Here is a 19,969-nt window from a genome sequence, read left to right as displayed (position 1 = left end):
AGAAATAGCAAGCAAAAGAGAACTGCAGGCAGAAAGAGCAGAGAGGGACTGCAAGGGAGAGAGAGGGACAGAAAAATGCAGTGGGAGCTGGTTCAGATTGTAATGAGAGAGGCCCTGCTTCGCTCTGTCAAGCTGAACTTGCTCCACCACCTCCAAACTCCACATTCACACATCACACACATTCCAGCCTAACCTCAGAGGATGGAGCATGTGCACACGTGTGAGCATTTGTGTAGCTATGCATGGTGGTATACACTTTGTGTGAGCATTTGAATGTATTTTGAAATCCATAGCAGATAGAACGACACTGAGGTTTCTCCTGTCCAAGCGCATAGGGATACGGAGAAACTGTAGACAAAACAGGATGAGTATGAAGCTCGGTTTCAACTGTTCTACCTCAGATTTCAGAGCTTGTCTGTGCCGTGCATCTGTTAGCGTGCATGTATTTCCAGCACTAAACTGAGCCGGGCATTGAGGAAGACTGACGCAAACGAGCAGTGACTAACTATGTAAACACTGCAAAAATAGTTACAGCAATAGTCAGGGACACAAGTACGAGGAAGCTTATAAACAGAAAATATGCAGACGTGACCATATACCCAACAACACAAACGGAGATTTAAAAGAAGAGCAAACTTTTATAATTCAAATTCATACTTTCATATGCAACCCTGTGTAAAATAAAAGCATTAACTACACTGGCAATAGATGGGTGAAACAGGATGCTTCATACTTTTATGTAGTACAAAATACACACACACACACACAGAGAGTGTGAGAGGGAGGGGTGAGTCTCCGGCAGAGTTTCCTGCCACAGGATTTGAAACGAGAGCTCTTTCAGCTGTGGTCTCCCGTTTCCTCTCCCCATTTCCAAACACATTCACTCATTGGGATGTAGTTCCGTAGCTATATCTGTTAGGATCCAGATCCACGCTTATTTAATATGAGACTTCATATGTTCATTCGAATTTTGGGACAGCAAGAAATGGTGAGAAATAGTATAGTTAGTAATATATTCAGTCATTCCAAATAACCATGAGTTTTCTTTTCTTGGCCTATACCAATGCTTATCTGAACCAGACAGTGGCTGGGTCCAGAGCACAAGGACAAATATAAAAACATCAGGCAGATGGGCATCCCACAGCAGCAGAGGTCAGACCAAGTACACTAATGAGAATCTTCTTCCATTTGTAGCACTATTCAGTTACAAAACAGTGCTTTTCCACCATGGCACAACCATGGTACTAAAAACATGATATTGAATCATTACCATAATATTCATACAATACTGTTCAAATGTTTGTGGTAAGCATGTTGTTGTTGTTTTTTGGTTTTGAAAGAAAGATATTAATACTTCAATCCATCATTGCTGCAAAAATTGATCGAAAGTGATAGCAAAAATTTTTTAATTGTTACAAAAAAATGTGACACTGAAGACTGGAGTAATGGCTGCTGAAAATTTTGCTTTGCCATCATAGGAATACATTTAATTTTTTAATCTATTAAAGCAGAAAATAGTTATTTTAAATTGCAATAATATTTCACAATAGTTTTTTTATGGTATATTTGATCAAATAAATGCAGCCTTAGTGAGCATAAGAGACTTCTTTCAAAAAATCTTACTGATTCTAAACTTTTGAGCACTTATGTTAAAAATGCACATAAATCCAAGATACTTCAATACTATGATATCACAATCATGTCCAAACAAACATGGTATTAGAACGGTATCATGTCCATTTTTTATAATAAAGATGCATTCAGCATTTTTGTCTTTAATATCCCATAAATAAATAAATAAATGTCTAAATAAAAAAATACTGAATACATCTTTAAGAAGGTTCCTTTGTCTATATTATACTTGATACACATTAATCTCTTAGTCAGTGTTTCACTAGCTCCTTCAACACGCACTACTGAATGAGGACTAGACCATGTAAATTGCCCTACCTAGAGAAGTATGATAAAAGAAATTATTTGCAAAAAGAACCCACTGTAAATTGTGGAATAGAAGGGCTCACGTTACTATAAACCATAAAATTAGCATTAATCCATAACCATCTACAATTTTATTTTTCCATAACATATTGTTAGGGGGTAACTTAAGTTTAGGACCCAAGGAGCAGATGTTTAAAGAAGACCCGGAGTCAGGATTATGGCTAAAATGAGAATCACGATTTTTTTTTGCTTGGAATCAAGATCACGATTCTGAAAAGCTTTATTATTTTAAAGATCTACCAATCCTGAACATTAGGTTACCAAACAAGATAGAAACAAAATAAGACATAATACTCTTGCTTCAGTCAAATTTAAAAAAATGCAGTAACAATGAAACACTTACAACATTCAAAGGTATTACGCCAGGCTAGACCTATTAAAGATTCTTAGCAAGAAACACTATCAACATGTTTGGGTATGGTGTTGCATTGAATAGCGTTGCTTTTATAGACGTTTGTTTCGTCTGGACGCTTGTACTTTGTGATTGAACAGTTTTGTTTTTAACCATCTCATATTGTAGTTTAAGATGTGTTTAATTGAGATAAGTTTATAATAACTTTGCTTTTCATTTATTACTTAAAGCTCAGTTGAAGTGTTTCGATAGCTACTACATTAAAAACTACTAGCCTAACTGATAAAGCTCACACATTATTTAAAACAAGTGAAAAGTCGGTAATAAAATAAGAACAAATACACAAATTACAAGCAGAGATGAATACTAAATAACAAAGTTTACAAAGTCTAACAGTATATTCAGGTACAGAAATTAATTATTAAACTTAAATGTAAAATAACACTATTTGTCACTGTATAAATTAAATATAGTTTAATCTTTGTTAAAGCTGTATTTTATTGTTTTATTTATATCAATGACACAGAAAACAGTATAGGCTATAATATTAAGTGTGTGCTGTCACTTTAAGACCGACTGCACGGGCCGAAAAAAACTGACAAATATCCGTTTATTTCTCAGCTGTTCACATATGACATAAACGAGATAATACTTGTCGAGGCGGTCATTTAGGCGGTAATTTGACAATTTTGTGTTTATGTGTCCGTTTGAGCGCTGTCTGAAATGCGTCTCTCTCTCTCTCTCTCTCTCTCTCTCTCTGTGTGTGTGGCTGTGCGCACAGATAACGCGCGAGTCCCGGTTTTCGGCTCTTCTTCTGCGATTAAAATTGTTTAAATGTGTAAATTGGCAAGTCCATACACGTCCAAATTATGAACTTTCACTCTATGATGGTTAAATTTAGCCGTTAATCCGCGAATCACATGCGTGCCGAACAGAATCTAGTACGATCCGTTCCACCCCTGCGTGTTATCTCGTTGAATATCATTGACAGAATCGTAGAAATGCAGGATTAAGATCGCGTGGGGGGTTGAATCGAGATTGCGATCTTTTAACGATTAATCGTGCAGCTCTAGTCAGAATTATAATAAATTGAAGAAAAGTTTTACTGAAAATAGTTTGCAGTTTCATCAGCAGAAGTCAGCTTCAACACAGGAGTTTGCAACACAGGAGTTTGTAGGCCGCCCCGCTTACAGTTACAAAGATCACAGCAGTTATACCCTACACCAAGGTCTAAGCTACATCCTTGCTTCAGGTTGCAGTTTCTGATTGGATAAGAAATAGATAAACATGGTAATTTTCCACACATATATAGATAGACTGAGGTCTATCTCCATCGATTAGGCAGCTGACACTCGGAGCCTGAAGTTAGGCACGTCGTGACCTTCCAGTTCTCAGATTTGGGTTGCTGGGCGCCAGCATGTCCAGAACAACAACTCAGTCAATCTCCAATAATGCCAGTGGTTCCTTAACCTGTAACCAAGAAGACTAACACACACCGACACACAGCTTTTCCAAGGTTGGATTTGGCCAGGCTCTAACTATAAACAGGGGAGTCCTCTCCAAACATCAAGATAATACGTTCTTTCTCTCAAGGAGAGCTACACTTTAGTCTAACTGGAAAGTAAGGCTTTAACAAAGAAATGGTCCCTTAAACTATTGGCTTCAATGACCCCTATGTGTTTTAACACGTTGAAGACCTTTCTCAAACACAAAACAAGTCCCCATTTCATTTCTGGAAGCCGGGATAAATAGGCAAGCACTGTTACTGCATTCAGATATCAAATACAGACATTAAAGAATACTTGAAAAGAATATTTCAGTAATCCCACTGGTAACTTCTATAACAAAGTAAAATCTCCAGAGAAGTCATTCAACTCGTGATATTTAGAAGGAAAAAATATTGATTAATACCTTAATTATAAATCACTCATTACATGATTCCAATCCACCCCCTTCAGTATCCCCCATTGTAACAAGTTTATTTTTGAACTCAAGGGTTCATGTCATAGACTGTAAAAAATATGGACAAAGCGTCTGTGACGTCACCCATAGACTTTCTGAAGAACGGTTTTGAAGCCGTTTATGGGGGGTATGGGCGGCGCCATCTTGGAATATCTTGGGAAATCCTAACCCCGCCCACCTTCTGGCCAATCCATATATGGGTAAAGGACGCGAGTCCGGTTATTCTGCGAATGGAACAGCGTGCGTCACTCAGCTCGCTCTGCTACTCCGGTTATCTCTGTATGTATATTTTAGGCAACAATAAAACTAAATAAGTTATAAAACACCACACGGCCTCTTTTTGTTTTCATTTAAAGAAATCTTAAACATTATAGCCACACAAATGTGGTTCAGGCAACGCGTATTGATTATATTCGCTGCATATAACATTAGCCTATTTATAACAAAACAAAATATAAAACTAACCCAGCCTCTTTTCGTTTAAATATAATATAAAAATATTAAACATTTTAATATGGTCCAGGCAATATGTGCATTTGTACTAAACAACAGATGTTGCAGTAAACAACATTACAGATCATCTTTGTTGTATTATAATTTAAAATGACAAAACTCAACCCAGTCTCTTTTTGTTAAATTTCAGTTTTATCAATATTAGCCATTATAAAAGTATAAGTAAAAGGTACAAGAAGCTATACAAATAAAGCAAACAATTCAGTCAAACATACAAAGTCAGCGCTCTAGTCTAACCATACAACGGTAAAGTTAAATAGCTTATAAAGTTATGAAATTTCACTTAACTTAGCCCTCAGCCAAAACGATTGGCCAGGGAACAAATTATAGATTCACGAGACCAAAAATCGCCCGTTAGATATACACAAGACGAATTATATCTCATGTTTAACCACTACAGAGGCGCCAGAGTCAGCAGCAAACGTCAGAACGACTAGCCGAGGAAAGGCTGTTCCCGGCGGGGTGCATGAGCGCCGAGTGCCCGGTGATCGCCTGCATCTAACAACATGGAAAAAATGTTCATAAATCTTTATAAATAAACCACAGATTTGAGCTTTAAACAACTACATTCTCGCCTGAAAAACTCTTAAAACTACATTTCATGATACAAAAACAGTAGTATTATATTTCAACTGTATATTAAAAAATGCCGCTTCGTATGTTGTCATTCTCCTTGGCGCAGCCTATGCTCGTTATCAGCTGTCAATCAAGCTGTCAATCAAAGTTAACCACGCCCTTATTTGGCATACATTTTACATCTAAATACTATCTAAACTAACGAGTTAGAAAAAAATTCACCCCCCTCACAGTTGTCAGGCACTCGGAACCTATCGAAAAATACAATAAAAGTCCATGGGACCAACCTGTAAAAACATGAATTTATGCTGTGAAAATGGACATTTTAACATGGGGTCTATGGACATTTGCTCCCTTTTGGGACCTGCCCCTAGCGGATTTTCGATGTATTGCAGTTTTTCGCACTTCCGGATAGGCTTCATTTTTCAGATTAGAATGTTGCCCCTTGGTTCATGTACCTTTACAGTAGATTCCACATAGCTGTCGTCAGCGTGAGAATTAGGGGGGCTAAAATTTCACTAGATTCGGAACACTACTGATGCTTTTGACTAAACTTTAACATTTATGTATGCCTTGAAATCCTTGGAACGAGACTGTTGCCTCCAGCTTGCATATTAGTGTCATGGCACATGATTGCAGCACTGAATGGATTCTAACACCTCATTTCTCTTCACGGGTTTCACCGAACCATCCAACGCTTGAAAATTTGAAACCTCCACAAGAATAAAATGGTGGTTTGGAGCAACAGTATTATTGCCACTGTATCATCCCAGCAGAGAAAATTTAGTTACAGGACCCCTTCACATAAAACAACTCTGCACTGCTCAACTCAACTCAATCTATTTAAATGCAACATCTTTTCATTTCAGTAGCCTGACAGAGTAACAACTGGCTCAAGCAATGACTTTGAAATGGGGCTATCTGTTTTTTTATGAGCCAGGGAGGAAAGGGGGCGTTTAAGAAACCTGTTTGAAAACAAGCAATACTATTTGATGGCACTAATCCACAAATTATACACTTAACACTTCACCTTTACGTTTACTATTATTTATACACAATTTACTCACACATATGTAGTGAGGGTGATGACTGACTTTCTTCTGTGGAACATAAAAAAATATATTTTAAAACATGTTGATAACCAAACCTTTGAGAATTACGCACAATATCTTCTTTTGTGTTCCACAGAAGAAAGTCAGTCATACTGGTTTGTAACGATATGAAGGTGAGTAAATAATTACAGAATTTGCATTATTTTAAGTAAGCTATCATTTTAAACAAGAACCTGTTCCTAGTATTTGTGGGAACAATAAAATAAATGTGTGATACATTCTTAATGCAGAAATTAAGGGAGAGAGAATTCAGTCGGAACTCAGCTGAAATCAGTCACTCTCTTTCAGCCTAGTCAGATACAGAGGAGCTTTGTGAGACCTGCGTCACTTAACAAGGCAGACAGAAGGGAACCTTGTTTGCGTCTTATGTGAAAGGTCAAGGGTCATCACAAGCCAAAAGGACAGGGAGCCCTAAGAAAAGGTATTTTCCAAAAAAATATTTTTACAGAATGAAAAATATTGCATATAATATAAAATATACAAACTAGCATTTGGTGTCCTTTAATGTTGCAATCAAGTTTAATATGCAAAGAATAAACATTAATAAGTATTTTTCTACTGTGCTAAATAGGTTACACATTTTTAGAAAAACAGATTAGTCTCTTTTCTTAAACCATGTTCACTAATGCTATAACAGAAGCTTATCATGCTTGGGTCCTTGCCTGAGCTCATTGTATATTAATGGACAAGTTTAAATGGCTGATCACATTTATCTTCATGGGTCTATGTTTTTAGTGCTTCAGAATGAACTGCTTGTCTGTCCTGTTCATTCCATAATAAGTCCTACAGGCTATGCCACAGAAAGCAGGAGGCCCCTTCTTTCCCCTCACTTTAACTGGAGCTGAAGAACCAAGGGACCCTCAACATCCTTCTTTGTTTCTCTCAGAAAAAAGAAGGAAATAGAAAAAAAAATGGAAATGGAAGCAGCATGTGGAAAAAAACCGTCAGAATTTTCTAATGACTAGTGAGAGGTATACGGGAACAAAAACATTAAAATAAAGGAAGGGTAATGTAGAAATTAAACAAAGAGTCGAGCTCCAGGGTTAAAAAAGTGGCATTGAAACATATAATTAAAAGCTTGTTCATGCTTATTCATGGAACAAAAATAATATCATTACTACAACAATACTTACAATGTTAACCCAACTACAAGAATTTTACAAACTCAGAATTTCTGATCTATTGTTTAAAAACCTTGATTAATGTATCCATATTTGTGGGATGATGGTTTAAAATAAATGAGACAAATTTATTTTCAACTAAGTTTTCTACAGCAAAAGATATAAAAGGCCTTTCCAACAGAAATCAACAATTTCACCAACTTAAGCCATCCATGTTCTGCTTTCTCTCTCTCTCTCTATCCATATGTTTCCAGTAAAACATATGCACTTAGTGTGTTCCTTGTTACATACATCTGCTGGGCATATTATGAACAGGCCTGGGCCCACAACAACCTTGGCTGTTTGCCATACAGTCAATCTTCAAATCAGATCAAGGACAAGTGACAGGTTTTCTAGCTTAGTGGCAGCAAATCGTTTTGATATGTTGGAGACATTTAAAGGCATTTTAACTAGATTTCCATGAGAATAATTGTATATTATTCTGCTTTGTTTTCTGAATCATATATGTGAAATAATCAGTTCTACCGGGGCTGATTGATTTACGTCAGTCAGACGGTCTCTTCCTCTTTAAGTGGGCGGTTCTTGACCTGAATAAGCTGCAATGAGGACCAGACTTTACAGTCTAAGATCTGGTTATGTAAAAGTATTGTTATGGAGATTATTATGCAATAGAATTGTTTTTGTCAATTATCTAAAAACAGTTGTCCATTTAGATTTTGCCTATTTTTTTATCTCTAAATCAATCATAAATAAAGACAATAAAAGAGACACAAGAAACATGAGCATTTAATAACAAAATATAAAGAAAAGTATAAATAGTTCACCCAAGAAAAATGATGTAATTATTTGCTCATGTCCAAGCTGCTGTTTCCTATACATTAAAACTGTACAGGGACCAGAAACGGCTTTCACTTTCATTCATGCGCTTATCCACATTCATGGAAAACAGCAGCTTGGACATTCTTCAAGGTGATTCATTTTAGTGTTCCACAGAAGACAGAAAATCATATGGGTTTGGAAAGACACAAGAATGAGTAAACAATGACAGAAATGTATTTTTTTGAGTGAACTATTCCTTTAACATCCATGAACTTTAAATCAAACATTGCCTTAACAATTCACAGATTTTATCCCCTCATTTCGAGTGATTTTGTTTTATTCTGTCCTCCTGCTGTCGGCAATAAATCTGCATGTTGAGCGTTTAAAGATTAATGTTTCTCTCTCTCTGCATCTCTCCCTCTCCCTCCCGCCATCTCTCTATCCGTCCCTGCATTCTTTCTTCGTTTCAACACCCCGGCAGTACCCTCACGTATGCATATGTAAATGGCTCTGCCTCTGAGCCGGTGGAAGTAATTGTATGCATTTTTAACTGGCCAATCGACTGACAGATAGGCATAGATTGTCTCGTCTACCTCTCTTTCTATCTCATTCTCCCTCACGCAAACACACACACGCTCAGTGATTTTTTTTATTTTTTATTTTATTTTTAGCTCTGTGCCTCCCCCTCCAGATGCACAGAAATCATTAGGCTATGTGGTGGTGGTCTGCTATAGGGCGATTAGAAACTAGAAATCTCTCGCTCTCTTTCCCCACTAGTGCGATATTCTTAATCCATCTATTTGTGTTCTTCCATGACTTATGAGTTTGCCTGGTTTTGATAAACTTCTAAATGTTTAAATAAAACAAAGACATCAAGTGATCAGAAAGAAAGAACCTTTTTTAACAAATAGTTCATTTTATGATATTAATCATGGCGTTGCAAAAATATATCTTTCTTTTTTCTGCAGAACACAAAGGGTGAAATACTGAAGACAGTGCCGATTGCTCTTTTCCATGAAGCCGTACAGCCTCGTGAGAGAAATAGATTACATTTTGCATTGTTATTGTCTAAATCTTCCCCAATTAATGAACAAATAATGCAGTCCAGCTTAGTGATCCAGATCAAGTTTAACTGAAAACAAATCTAAAATTCTATTTAAAAAAAGTTTGGGACAACATGAAAGTGAGTAAATAATGACGTATTTGGAAGAACTATCACTTTAAAGTTTCCTACCACACATAAAATATGTGTTTACATCAATCTCTGCATTCTAACATTCAACTGACCTGCTGGTTGGTCACTAAATAAACACTTGGTTTAGGTACTGTCAAAGAATTCATTTTTCTTAATTTAATAAAAACGTATTTATTTATTTATTAAAAACAATTTACTGTTGAATTTTCTAAGTTAAAAGTGGTGGAGTTAAAAGCTGTGTTGATAACACTATAATACTTGTAATGTTCCCGGTCAAAAATGACCGGCCTGCAAAAAATAGCTTAAAAATCTCTTGTTATGCTATATTTTCACCAAATATTGGATTAAATCTTTTTGTCAGCTTGTTTTCTTTCAATAAAGACAAGTTTTGTATTTATTTTTGGAACTACGATCGATCAATTCCAAAAAGAAATATAAAACCTGTCCTAATTGAAAGAAAACAAGCTGACAAAAAGATTTAATCCAATATTTGGTGATGATGTTTTTGACAATTTTTTTGTAGGCAGGTCATTTTTGACCGTGAACATCACAAGTGTTACAATGTGGAGAAAAAAAACCCATACAAAATAAAATAAAAATTGGGAAATTGTAAGACTCTGGGTGAGAAAAGTCAGTCAATTTGAGTCAAATGCAATAACATTAACTAGCATTTTCGTGTACGGGAAAATCCTCTCAGAGTCAAAATGACCCGAACACAACCTGAGGGTCGTACGATTTGATAAAACTTGTATCATTGCCTCACAACATTAGGATTCAGATTAGGATTCTGCATTCGGTTGCAGCTCTGTATTATGATGTTAACCTACAATTATAAAGTACTATGCCTGTTAACATAATATACATGCATTTACAACTACTTGCTTGTAGTCATCTTTTGGAATAATTGTGGTTAAGAAGGTTGTGTTATTAGCTACTTTTGAGAGTAATGTGGACCCTGAATGAAAATTAATAGCATAACAATAAACTAACTTAGCTTATGGCACACCAAATCCGGATACAAATCAAATACATTGGTGCTTTTCAGACCATTACAAACTCTCTTAAATGTTTGAGATGTTTATTTCTCTACTTCCATGAAATCAGTCTCTAACTATTAGTAGATGAACAGCAGATGAATTTGATTCAGCAGATAATGACTATAACAATGCTGCAATTTTCTGTTCCTACAATGCTGTTGTAATTTTTAGTTTTGTGACAGTTTTAGCTGTGGCACAAACAATGTCAACTTCCATGACAACAGAAGACATGTTGTAACGTTCTTTTATGTAATTATTGTTTTCCAGTTTCTTTGTCAAATGAACATCTTTTTGTGGAAGACGGCTGCATTCAGAAGAATTCTTCTGATTATAGGGATGGATATGATATAAAAGACAGATTAGAAAACTTTGGTAACTTACTAAATCTAACTTTAAGAAACTCACTAAACTAGGAGGTATCAAATATGTTACTGAATGAGATATCAGATTAATATGCATTTTTTATGCAAGTTTGGCTGTGTCATACAAATACATTGTTTTCTCAAGAGAACACTCTTAATAACACTTTTCTACTCCTTTTCAATTTTCTTAAGATGTTCCCTTGATAAAAAAGTGACAGGACCAGTTTTTGTTTGGGAGGATATGCAGGAGAAGTCAAAGATGACTCCACTCAGACTATCAGAAACACTTCATGTCCCAGTGCACTGTCATGGCTGACGTTGCTTTAGGACATTTACTGATAATCTCTCCTGTTCCAACCTCTTTCTCTTTTTATAACTCATTCTCTATCTACTGAACATGAACAAACGTGAACAAAGTTATCAGAGAGCTTGGGTTGTATACAGAAAATGACTGGTTCTGAAGACTATCACACATAGCACTACTGGCTCCTCATTATTTTCTGCAAGATTTAAAAACTAGTGCAGGCCTATAAAACAACCATAGGAATGCTACACATGAGCTTACAGATATAGTAACACAGTGGTTCTCAACTCCAGTCCTCGGGACCCGCTGCTCTGCACATTTTGTATGTCTCCCTTATTTAACACACCTGAATCAGATCATCAGCTCGTTAAGAGAGACTCCATGAACTGAACAGTGTGTCAGATAAGAGAGACATACAAAATGTGCAGGGCAACGGGTCCCGAGGACTGGAGTTGAGAACCACTGTAGTAACATATAGATCCAATACCCACGAAATTACTGAAAGAGTTGTTACCTGTAGCAGAAGAGCCTCTTCTCAATATTATTAACTTGTCTTTATCTCTAGGTTATGTTCCAAGATCGTTCAAGCTGGCAGTTATTAAGCCTCTCATAAAGACATCACAATTAGATTAAAATGAATTAGCAAATTACAGACCAATTTCAAATCTTCAATTTATGTCTTGAATACTAGAAAAAGTCATGTCCAATTTAACTGATCTTCTATCGCCTTACAATCCAACACGCTCTTTAATGTAAAAAATCTCTGGGCTTCTGATAGTACATAGAATATCTAAGTCCACTAAAGGAGGGAGAGCATTTTTACATTTGGCTCCTAAACTCTGGAATAGCCTTCCTGATAATGTTCAGGGCTCAGACTCACTCTCCGAGTTTAAATCTAGATTAAAGATGCATTTCTTTAGCCAAGCATTCATATAATGTATCTCATAACCTTATACTCCAGTTATATCAGATCAAATGCACATGATTATCTTTGCTTAATGTTATGAACAGCAGCTACGCTAATTATTTTCTATTTGCTTTTCTGTTTTATCTCGGGATGCCCATCCTGAGGTAACTAGAGAGTACGTCAGCTTCAGTTTGGATCAAGCCTATCATGAAGACTTCAGATGCCCCAACACCTGTGAAGAGAGAGCGCCAACTAAACTCTTGCGAGGACTTCAGATGAAACAAACTCTGAATCAACATGCACCAATTTCCTATATGAATTGAATTGAATTTTTATTAAAGTGTCTTGCACTTACGTGCCCAGCCCAAATAGGCTTAAAAGACACTATTAACATAAACAAACATTATACAGAACATTATACAGAAAGATGACCATCATACAAAATACAAAAGGAAGATAACCACCATACAAAGTACAGTACATTACCATCATTTTCACAATATAGACAAACAGAACACTATCAGTTTAAGTCAGGATATAAATTCCTTTGCCTAAGTTTCCACGCCTTTTCTACATATCTAGCCAAACTATAAATTTCATTTTCAAAAAGCCAACTCAACATATCCCCATCCGTCATCCAAAACAAATCAGGCTTTTTATGTTGAATTCTCTCAAACATACGTAATCTTAAATCATGATATACAGGACAAAACAACAAAAAATGCCATTCATCCTCAACAACCTTTAGATCACACAAAACACATAATCTGTCCTCTTCTGGGACACCTTTATAGCGCCCCACCTCAATCTGCAAGGGCAACACCCCTGCTCTGAGCTGGGCACACAAAGACCTCTGTAATCTAGTTAACCAGCATTTAATATAAGGCTCTGTGGAGTAATCATTTTTAAAGTTTATGTTTTTTTAGATTTTTAAAGATGTCCTATAAGTCATAATCATTTGTTAACAAACAAGTATTCATTACTTCATTGTTTGTTGTTCAAATTATTACATTGTTTAAATTAGTAATTTTTTAGCTAACTGTGATTTGTATATCTACATTTCTGAAATACATAACTTAGACTGTAACCTCTGATAACAGTTCACTCTAAATTGTAATGTGGACTCGAAACGATGTGTATTGTGAAAAGCGCTATACAAATAAATGTGAATTGAATTGAATTAAATTAAATATAGCAGAACATTTTTCCACATAATTCGCATTGAGTCTAAAAACAAAGCTTTACTGATATATAAAGGGGAGGACTTCACCTGAATAATTGAGACCCTAACACTTCAACTAGCAGGCTACTGGTTGCAGCAATTCTAGACTATTTATCAGGGTAATTTCACAGAGAATTGCTCACTATTCTAACTTGCACAAAATAATTTGTATACAGCATATAGAATGTCATCTGTTTGACATTGCTTCTCAGACACTGATAAAAAAACATTTAGGAATAAAATCGAAAATTCTGTTGGCTGCGGTCCAAATGTGATTATAATGTAATCTGTACACATCCCAGAGGAAGTGCACATTGTAAGTATAATTTACAGAAAATGATTTGGACAAGTTACACATGTTGTGTGGGCAATTGTGGTGCTCAGTGACTGAAGTTCATCACCTTAACCAGTCTGGTTATCAGGGTATCAGACACTCTAAATGAAATACCGCTTAGTACTCAATATATGACTTCTAATCCACTCAGATGCCTTAAACAGCTGTTCACAGATGTGCTTACTGCTTTTTATGGAAATTCATAATCTCACTCTATATTACATGTAAATGCAACATACTTGTTAAAAAAGGTAATAAATATATATAAAAAAATATATTGTGTAAATATAAATGTAGCATCCTTTGGCTACAATAGTTCAGAAATATATATAAAAAATATAGGGTTTAAGAATTGGCTCCTTTTAATTCATGAGATGAAATTGGAATTTGAAGTGAAATGACAAGAAAATGGAATTTGCTGAATTCAAAGTCTAATGGCATTCTGGTAGTGTTCTTCCACATTGTTCCTTAAAATGAAAATAAATGGATGAAATATAAAGAAGTACATATAAATAAAGTACAAATTTCTAAGTGACCTTCAAACAAATCTATCTCTTTAAGGCCTATAAAATCTACAAACTTAAACTTATAAATTACACTCATTGCAATTACATGAATTTCTCATTTTAATTCCACTTCCTTAAATTAAAATTGCAATGCTGCATCCTGTTTGGTACAACAACTCAAATTTAATTCAAATTCAGGAACTGAACTGTAATCTTAAAAATCATTCTAAATTAATCTCTGAATGATGCAGACCTCTGAACTTCATTGACAAACTGATTATTCATTACAGAGACCTGATGTCATTTTTTAATGACAACACTTTTATCACGGATGATTTTCACAATAAGGTTTGAATACCAACAGGGTCTTGAAAAAAGGTATGACCCTAATATGTCCACCAACTCAAAATGCAGCACAAACCAGAAGAGCAAGTGCGACAAATTACGGAAAATCAACTGACTTGAATGCATCTGTGGATCTATTGGATTTAAGTAGGACTGCGTCAACTTCTAGACTTTCTAGATACAGATTTCATGAGACGTTAGATTACATTCACTCTCACTGAAGGATTTTGTGCAGTTTTGCACTGAGAGAAACAACATATCAAGCACATAAGACATTATACAATTGTTTGGTTTGCATGTTACATTATGAGATAGGCTTATTGAGGAAAAAAATTTAGAGAGGTCTGGTTCTTTCTTTCCTTTTTACTATTAGTGCATTTTTTCATTGTCAAATAATGTCACGTCTTTAATTTTCAATGATTAATGTGAATATAAATGGAACATCACTACCTAAACATCTTTCTAGAGCTTCCTGACAAATGTTTTTAGCCCTGCTTGTAAGGTGTCAGAAATTTTGCAGCAATGTGGCACTGTACATGCCTACTTTTACATGCATCTTTAATGCTGCAAGTGTGGGGAAATTAACTTAAATCTACATGTTTCCGAATATACACAAATGTATTTCAGTTCAGAAAAGATTCACACAAACACAGACACTAGATCTGTGTAAATCAAGCAGATATTCCTCTTTCTCCTCATGTCAACACAACAATGCAGCCCTGCTGTGAAGCATTTTAAGTGCCGCAGCAATGTACAGGCACCAGCGACACACAAGGTGTCATCACGACCACAAATCACTTCCTTGAGAGTGTTTCTTCCACCCCTCCACCCCTAACTCGTTTTCTCTTCCTCTCTCCTTCTTTTTCCTCTCTCCAGCACACCATATAGGACGGAGTTAGTATATATCTCAATTAGAGAGCTGGGGTTGGAGTTGGAGGGGGAGGGCTTCTGTCCATACTGACTCCACCCCCCCAGTGCCCCACACCAGCCCACTTAAAGTGGAAGCAGCAGCAGCGCAGTGCCGTCTGGAGCCCTGTCAGTCAAAAGCCCTGCGGCCCTTTATGCAAATCAGTCTGTCTGTGGTGGACCGGGAGGGGAGGGGAGGGGGAAACATGTCTAGATTTGTTTGTCATCCGTTATGCCCTCCCCTTCAATTCTTCCACTTCATCTTCTCTCTCTCTCTCACACACATACATACACTCTCCTATATTCCGTCCTTCCCTCTTCTTCACCTTCCCTCATGGTATGCCTTGACACATTTATTCCTCCTTCTTCTCTACTTCTCTCTCAGGTCCCATAACCTGTCCACTTCTACAGCCTTGAGATGAGAAATTGTGACATAGCTGTGAAACTGGGAACCAGTGAGGTGAAGCATGCAATGCAACTGGGCTCTTGAAACTGGGTCGCATAAAAATGGAGCCTAGACACGTGTGTGCGTGTGCGTGTGCGTGTGTGTGTGTGTGTGAGAGAGAATGTCTGTGCACATGTAGAAACATTGTAATTGAGAGATTTGAAAAAAGGTCCAGACTGAACTTGACTGTAAAGAAGATATTAATACGAATTCATTCACAAAAACAGGAATGTAAATAAAATGTCTTCCAGCAAACATGCTCTTAATGGCTCAACTTTACAACTGATAATGCACCTAGTTTTGGAGTTCTTTGCAAAAGCAGAAAGACTATTTAAAAATTCCTCTAGGAGGATCACCATTATTCCTCCATCCCCTCCCCAAAATTATCCCCACTTTCAAAACTCCCGGAAAAGCGTCAGGTTTGAGAAAACAAGATGTCTCAGTGAATCCCTTTGAATACCCCCTGTGGTGAAATTCCTTGAGATATCAAACTAAGACAGACAACTGAGACAAGAGCTGCGATGATCTTTAAAACTGGTGACCAAACATCACCCGTCACCAGAAAAGCAGCATCTTCATCTGCACAAATAAAAACAGCAGGCAAGATTTAAACTAAACAAACACACAAATAGTTCTGTCAAATCATCTGCTTGTCTAATCCAAATAAGCCTCTTCAAAAGAAATGTTAAGACTACATTGCACTTCAAGCGATGACAGGATTATTGGATGTTGCCGTAGTAAAGTATACCTGAATTTAATTAAGTATAAATAACTTTATTTAACATGATGTTGTCAGTCATTGATGGGATCCTGATATCATGTCATTTTATATATTGAGCTATATATATTTTTTTTTTAAGTATAACAGCAAAATCTTTTCTCAATTTCCTCAAGAGTCAATACTGAAACATGTAACTAAGGTGTTTGAGGTGTACTCGATTACAGGATCCTTCATTCTTTTTTGTTTACGCATTGTAAAGACCAATACACAAGGGTTAATCTGTTTGAGAAAGCAAGAACGAAAAAAACTCACTTAAATGACATGCTGAAACTAGATCTGAAAAGAGGTGTGTGTTTGGTAGTAACAGTACTCACCTGTAGAGACCTGTAGTCTTTCTCTTTTCTTGTCTGAAGACATGCATGTGAGAACAGCACTTTTACGGCACATGGCTTGTTTCCACACTTCTGAAAGACCACATTATCATAACTGTTAATCATAACTTCAGTCTGACAAACTCTACAAGTGTAAACAAAGTAATGTTTTATGAATAAGTCCTAAAACTCCTCTCTTCACCAGGGCCATGTGTGCACACAACAGAATACAGTTGCCAGTACTATTTTAGGAGCCGTTCACACAGAACAAGTACTTCTGTTTTAAAAGCGGGATGAAAAAGAACGCAAGAATGATCTTTTTTTTAACTTAATATGGCGTCAATGCAATGCTCATGTGCGAGACGCTGAAAAAGCGGCAAGACGCGGAACAAGTGTCAAAGGTGTCCATCTAGACTAGTACATGTTCACACAGAAAACAGTTCAGTTGTAAAATAATTAAAGGGTTAGTTCACCCTCAAAGAAATTGTTTAATTGTCATTAATTACTCACCCTCATGTCCAAACTACTTTCGTTCATCTTCGGAGCACAAATGAAGATCTTTTTGATGAAATCTGAGAGCTTTCTGTCCATCCATACTACGCAACTGACACTTTGATGCTTTAAAAAGAGATTGTAAAACTAATCCATATGAAGTCGGTTTAGTCCAAAACTTTCTGAAGAGACACAATCACTTTATATGATGAACAGTGTGAATTTAGGCTTTTATTCACATATAAACATTCATCAACTCACACATCAGTTGTGGTAAACAGAAGCTCAAGCATGTTCGCATGATGTGCAAGAACCAATGAGGTTCATTATCATGTGTTACGCAACATGCTTGAGCTTCAGCAAGAGGTTTGTTCTCACACATCAAGCAGGTTCGGTAAAATCCTAAATTCAATCTGTTCATCATAAGTGATTGAGTCTCTTCAGAAAATTCAGACTAAACCATACACTCAATATAGATTACTTATCAATATCTTTATGAACTTTTTGAAGCATCCAAGTTTCAGTTGCGTAGCTGTCTATAGGAAAATAAATCTCTCAGATTTCATCAAAAAGATCTTCATTTGTGCTCCGAAGATGAACGAAAGTCTTACGGGTTTGGAACGACATGAGGGCGAGTAATTCATGACAGAATTTTCAATTTTGGCTGAACTATCCCTTTAACAATTAAAGGTACACAATGGCCTGGTTTCACAGACAGGACTTAGATTAGCCAGGATTTAATTATCTTACTGCTAATCAAACATGCACTACTAGGCACTACGATGGCTGTGTCTCATGTGACCTTGTTATTTGTACACGCTGTGACTATACAAATCACAACATGTAAATAGTAAAATGTTGGCGTTATTTTGTTACTTATTGGGAGCAGTATGCTAGCTGAGCAGATATGCAATGCTTACTGTGAACTTTGTTAGAGAGCTACATATGGCAATTCATCAATAAAATACCTTAACGTACTCACCTGTAAAGAGATAACACCATCTCCGCAACATTTCAAATCCCTCAGTTCTCTCTCTGAAAAAGTCAAGCCAATGTTGATTCTCGTTTTATTATGAGTTCTGTCGCGTTCATTTTGCCAGCAGACTCTCCTCTGTTCTGTTCTACGGTGACATGTTCGTTCACTTAGTTTTGTCGTGGCCACAACATATAAACTCGTGGGAACGTGATAACTTTACATGATACTACTAAAACTAGTACTAGCTTTACTACTAGATATATTTATGGAGATGAGATATACAAACCCCCCCCCTGTAACTTAGCTATTATCAGCTAGCTGTATGGCCGAGCTTTCGATGTTGTTACAGGAAGGCCTGAAGCTGATCGATCGGTTGGTTGGTTGGTTGGTTGGTTTTTGTCACATGACCTGGGTTGCGCTTGCTGCTGCATTCTGAAAAGTTGAGTGCGCCTTCGCCTTGCCGCGCCTTCATTTGAAATAACGAACTTGAGCGCACAAAAGACGCGATATGTGAATGGCCCCCAAGACAAAAACACGTTTTAGAAGAATTGGTGATGTATTGACTCGTATTTAAATTGTGTTAATTTTTATCAAAAATGTACATAGTGTACCTTTAGTATAAATTAAGTTTGTTGTCTTTCAAGTCATACGGTGGGACTGGGAGAGTCTGTTGTGTTGCATCCATAGACTGTATGCATCTTTTAGTTTCGGTAACTTACAGAAGGTCATCTCAAGGTTTCAGATCCATTGGAGCTTCTCCCGTCAGTTTTGTGGTCCAAATGCTGCACTTCAAACTCCGTAAAATGCATTCAAAGCCGCTTTCCGTTTATCAAGTTTTTTTTTTTTTTTCGTTTATCAAGGTTTGACAGATGAACTCGCGCTGTTGTTATGGAGGCCGCCATCTTTGATATAGCTGCTACTTTTGTCACTGTTACCTGTAATTTTGTCGCTGACATCGGTTATTTATTTCTCTATGTATTTATTTATTTATTTAGAAATTTGTGTTAGAGTGTTATCAGCATTTATGAAATTGGTGTAGAAATGTAATGAAAATGTAAATAAAGGCAGCAAATAACACAATTACACTATTATTGTGGTAACCTGCATGCATTTGTACTAGCTAAAAAGTTTCATATAGATTAGTTAATATTTTAATCAATCACCCTAGCGAGAGTGTTGTTTTACCGAATATTAGCACAGCTGTAATTTGGCCATGCACATAGTGTATTTATTTTTATTATTTAAATAAATAAACAAGAACTGATAATTAGCACATTCATTTGGCTGGAGTATTTAAACAAGTAGCCTACAGTGACCTTAATACTTTTTACAAATTGATTTGATTTTTCAAGCTGTCATATTGTTTTAAATCTCATATGGTTATTTATTTTCT

General features: G+C 36.3%; 1 protein-coding gene across 4 annotated transcripts in view; it reads right to left on the bottom strand.

Annotated features, from left to right (window-relative positions):
- Positions 1 to 19,358, bottom strand: part of LOC307158345 (uncharacterized protein) — a 76,387-nt gene extending 57,029 nt beyond the window's left edge. For 2 of the 4 annotated variants that reach the window (XM_079870832.1, XM_079870833.1), the window contains exons 1-2: positions 17,619 to 17,650; positions 17,112 to 17,201 (exon numbers count right to left, since the gene is read on the bottom strand). In XM_079870832.1, coding sequence (XP_079726958.1) covers positions 17,112 to 17,201; positions 17,619 to 17,645 — 117 coding nt within the window. In that variant the 5' untranslated portion in view covers positions 17,646 to 17,650. Of the gene's footprint in view, positions 1 to 17,111; positions 17,202 to 17,618; positions 17,651 to 18,582; positions 18,636 to 19,295 lie in introns of those variants that run through there. The other 2 variants (XR_013821214.1, XR_013821215.1) reach the window with 2 other exon arrangements.
- Between the last annotated feature and the right edge of the window lie 611 nt (positions 19,359 to 19,969).

This window comes from Squalius cephalus (genome assembly GCF_949319135.1).
Source record: "Squalius cephalus genome assembly, chromosome: 5".
NCBI classification, from domain to species: domain Eukaryota; kingdom Metazoa; phylum Chordata; class Actinopteri; order Cypriniformes; family Leuciscidae; genus Squalius; species Squalius cephalus.
This window is presented reverse-complemented; position numbering and strand designations above follow the sequence as displayed.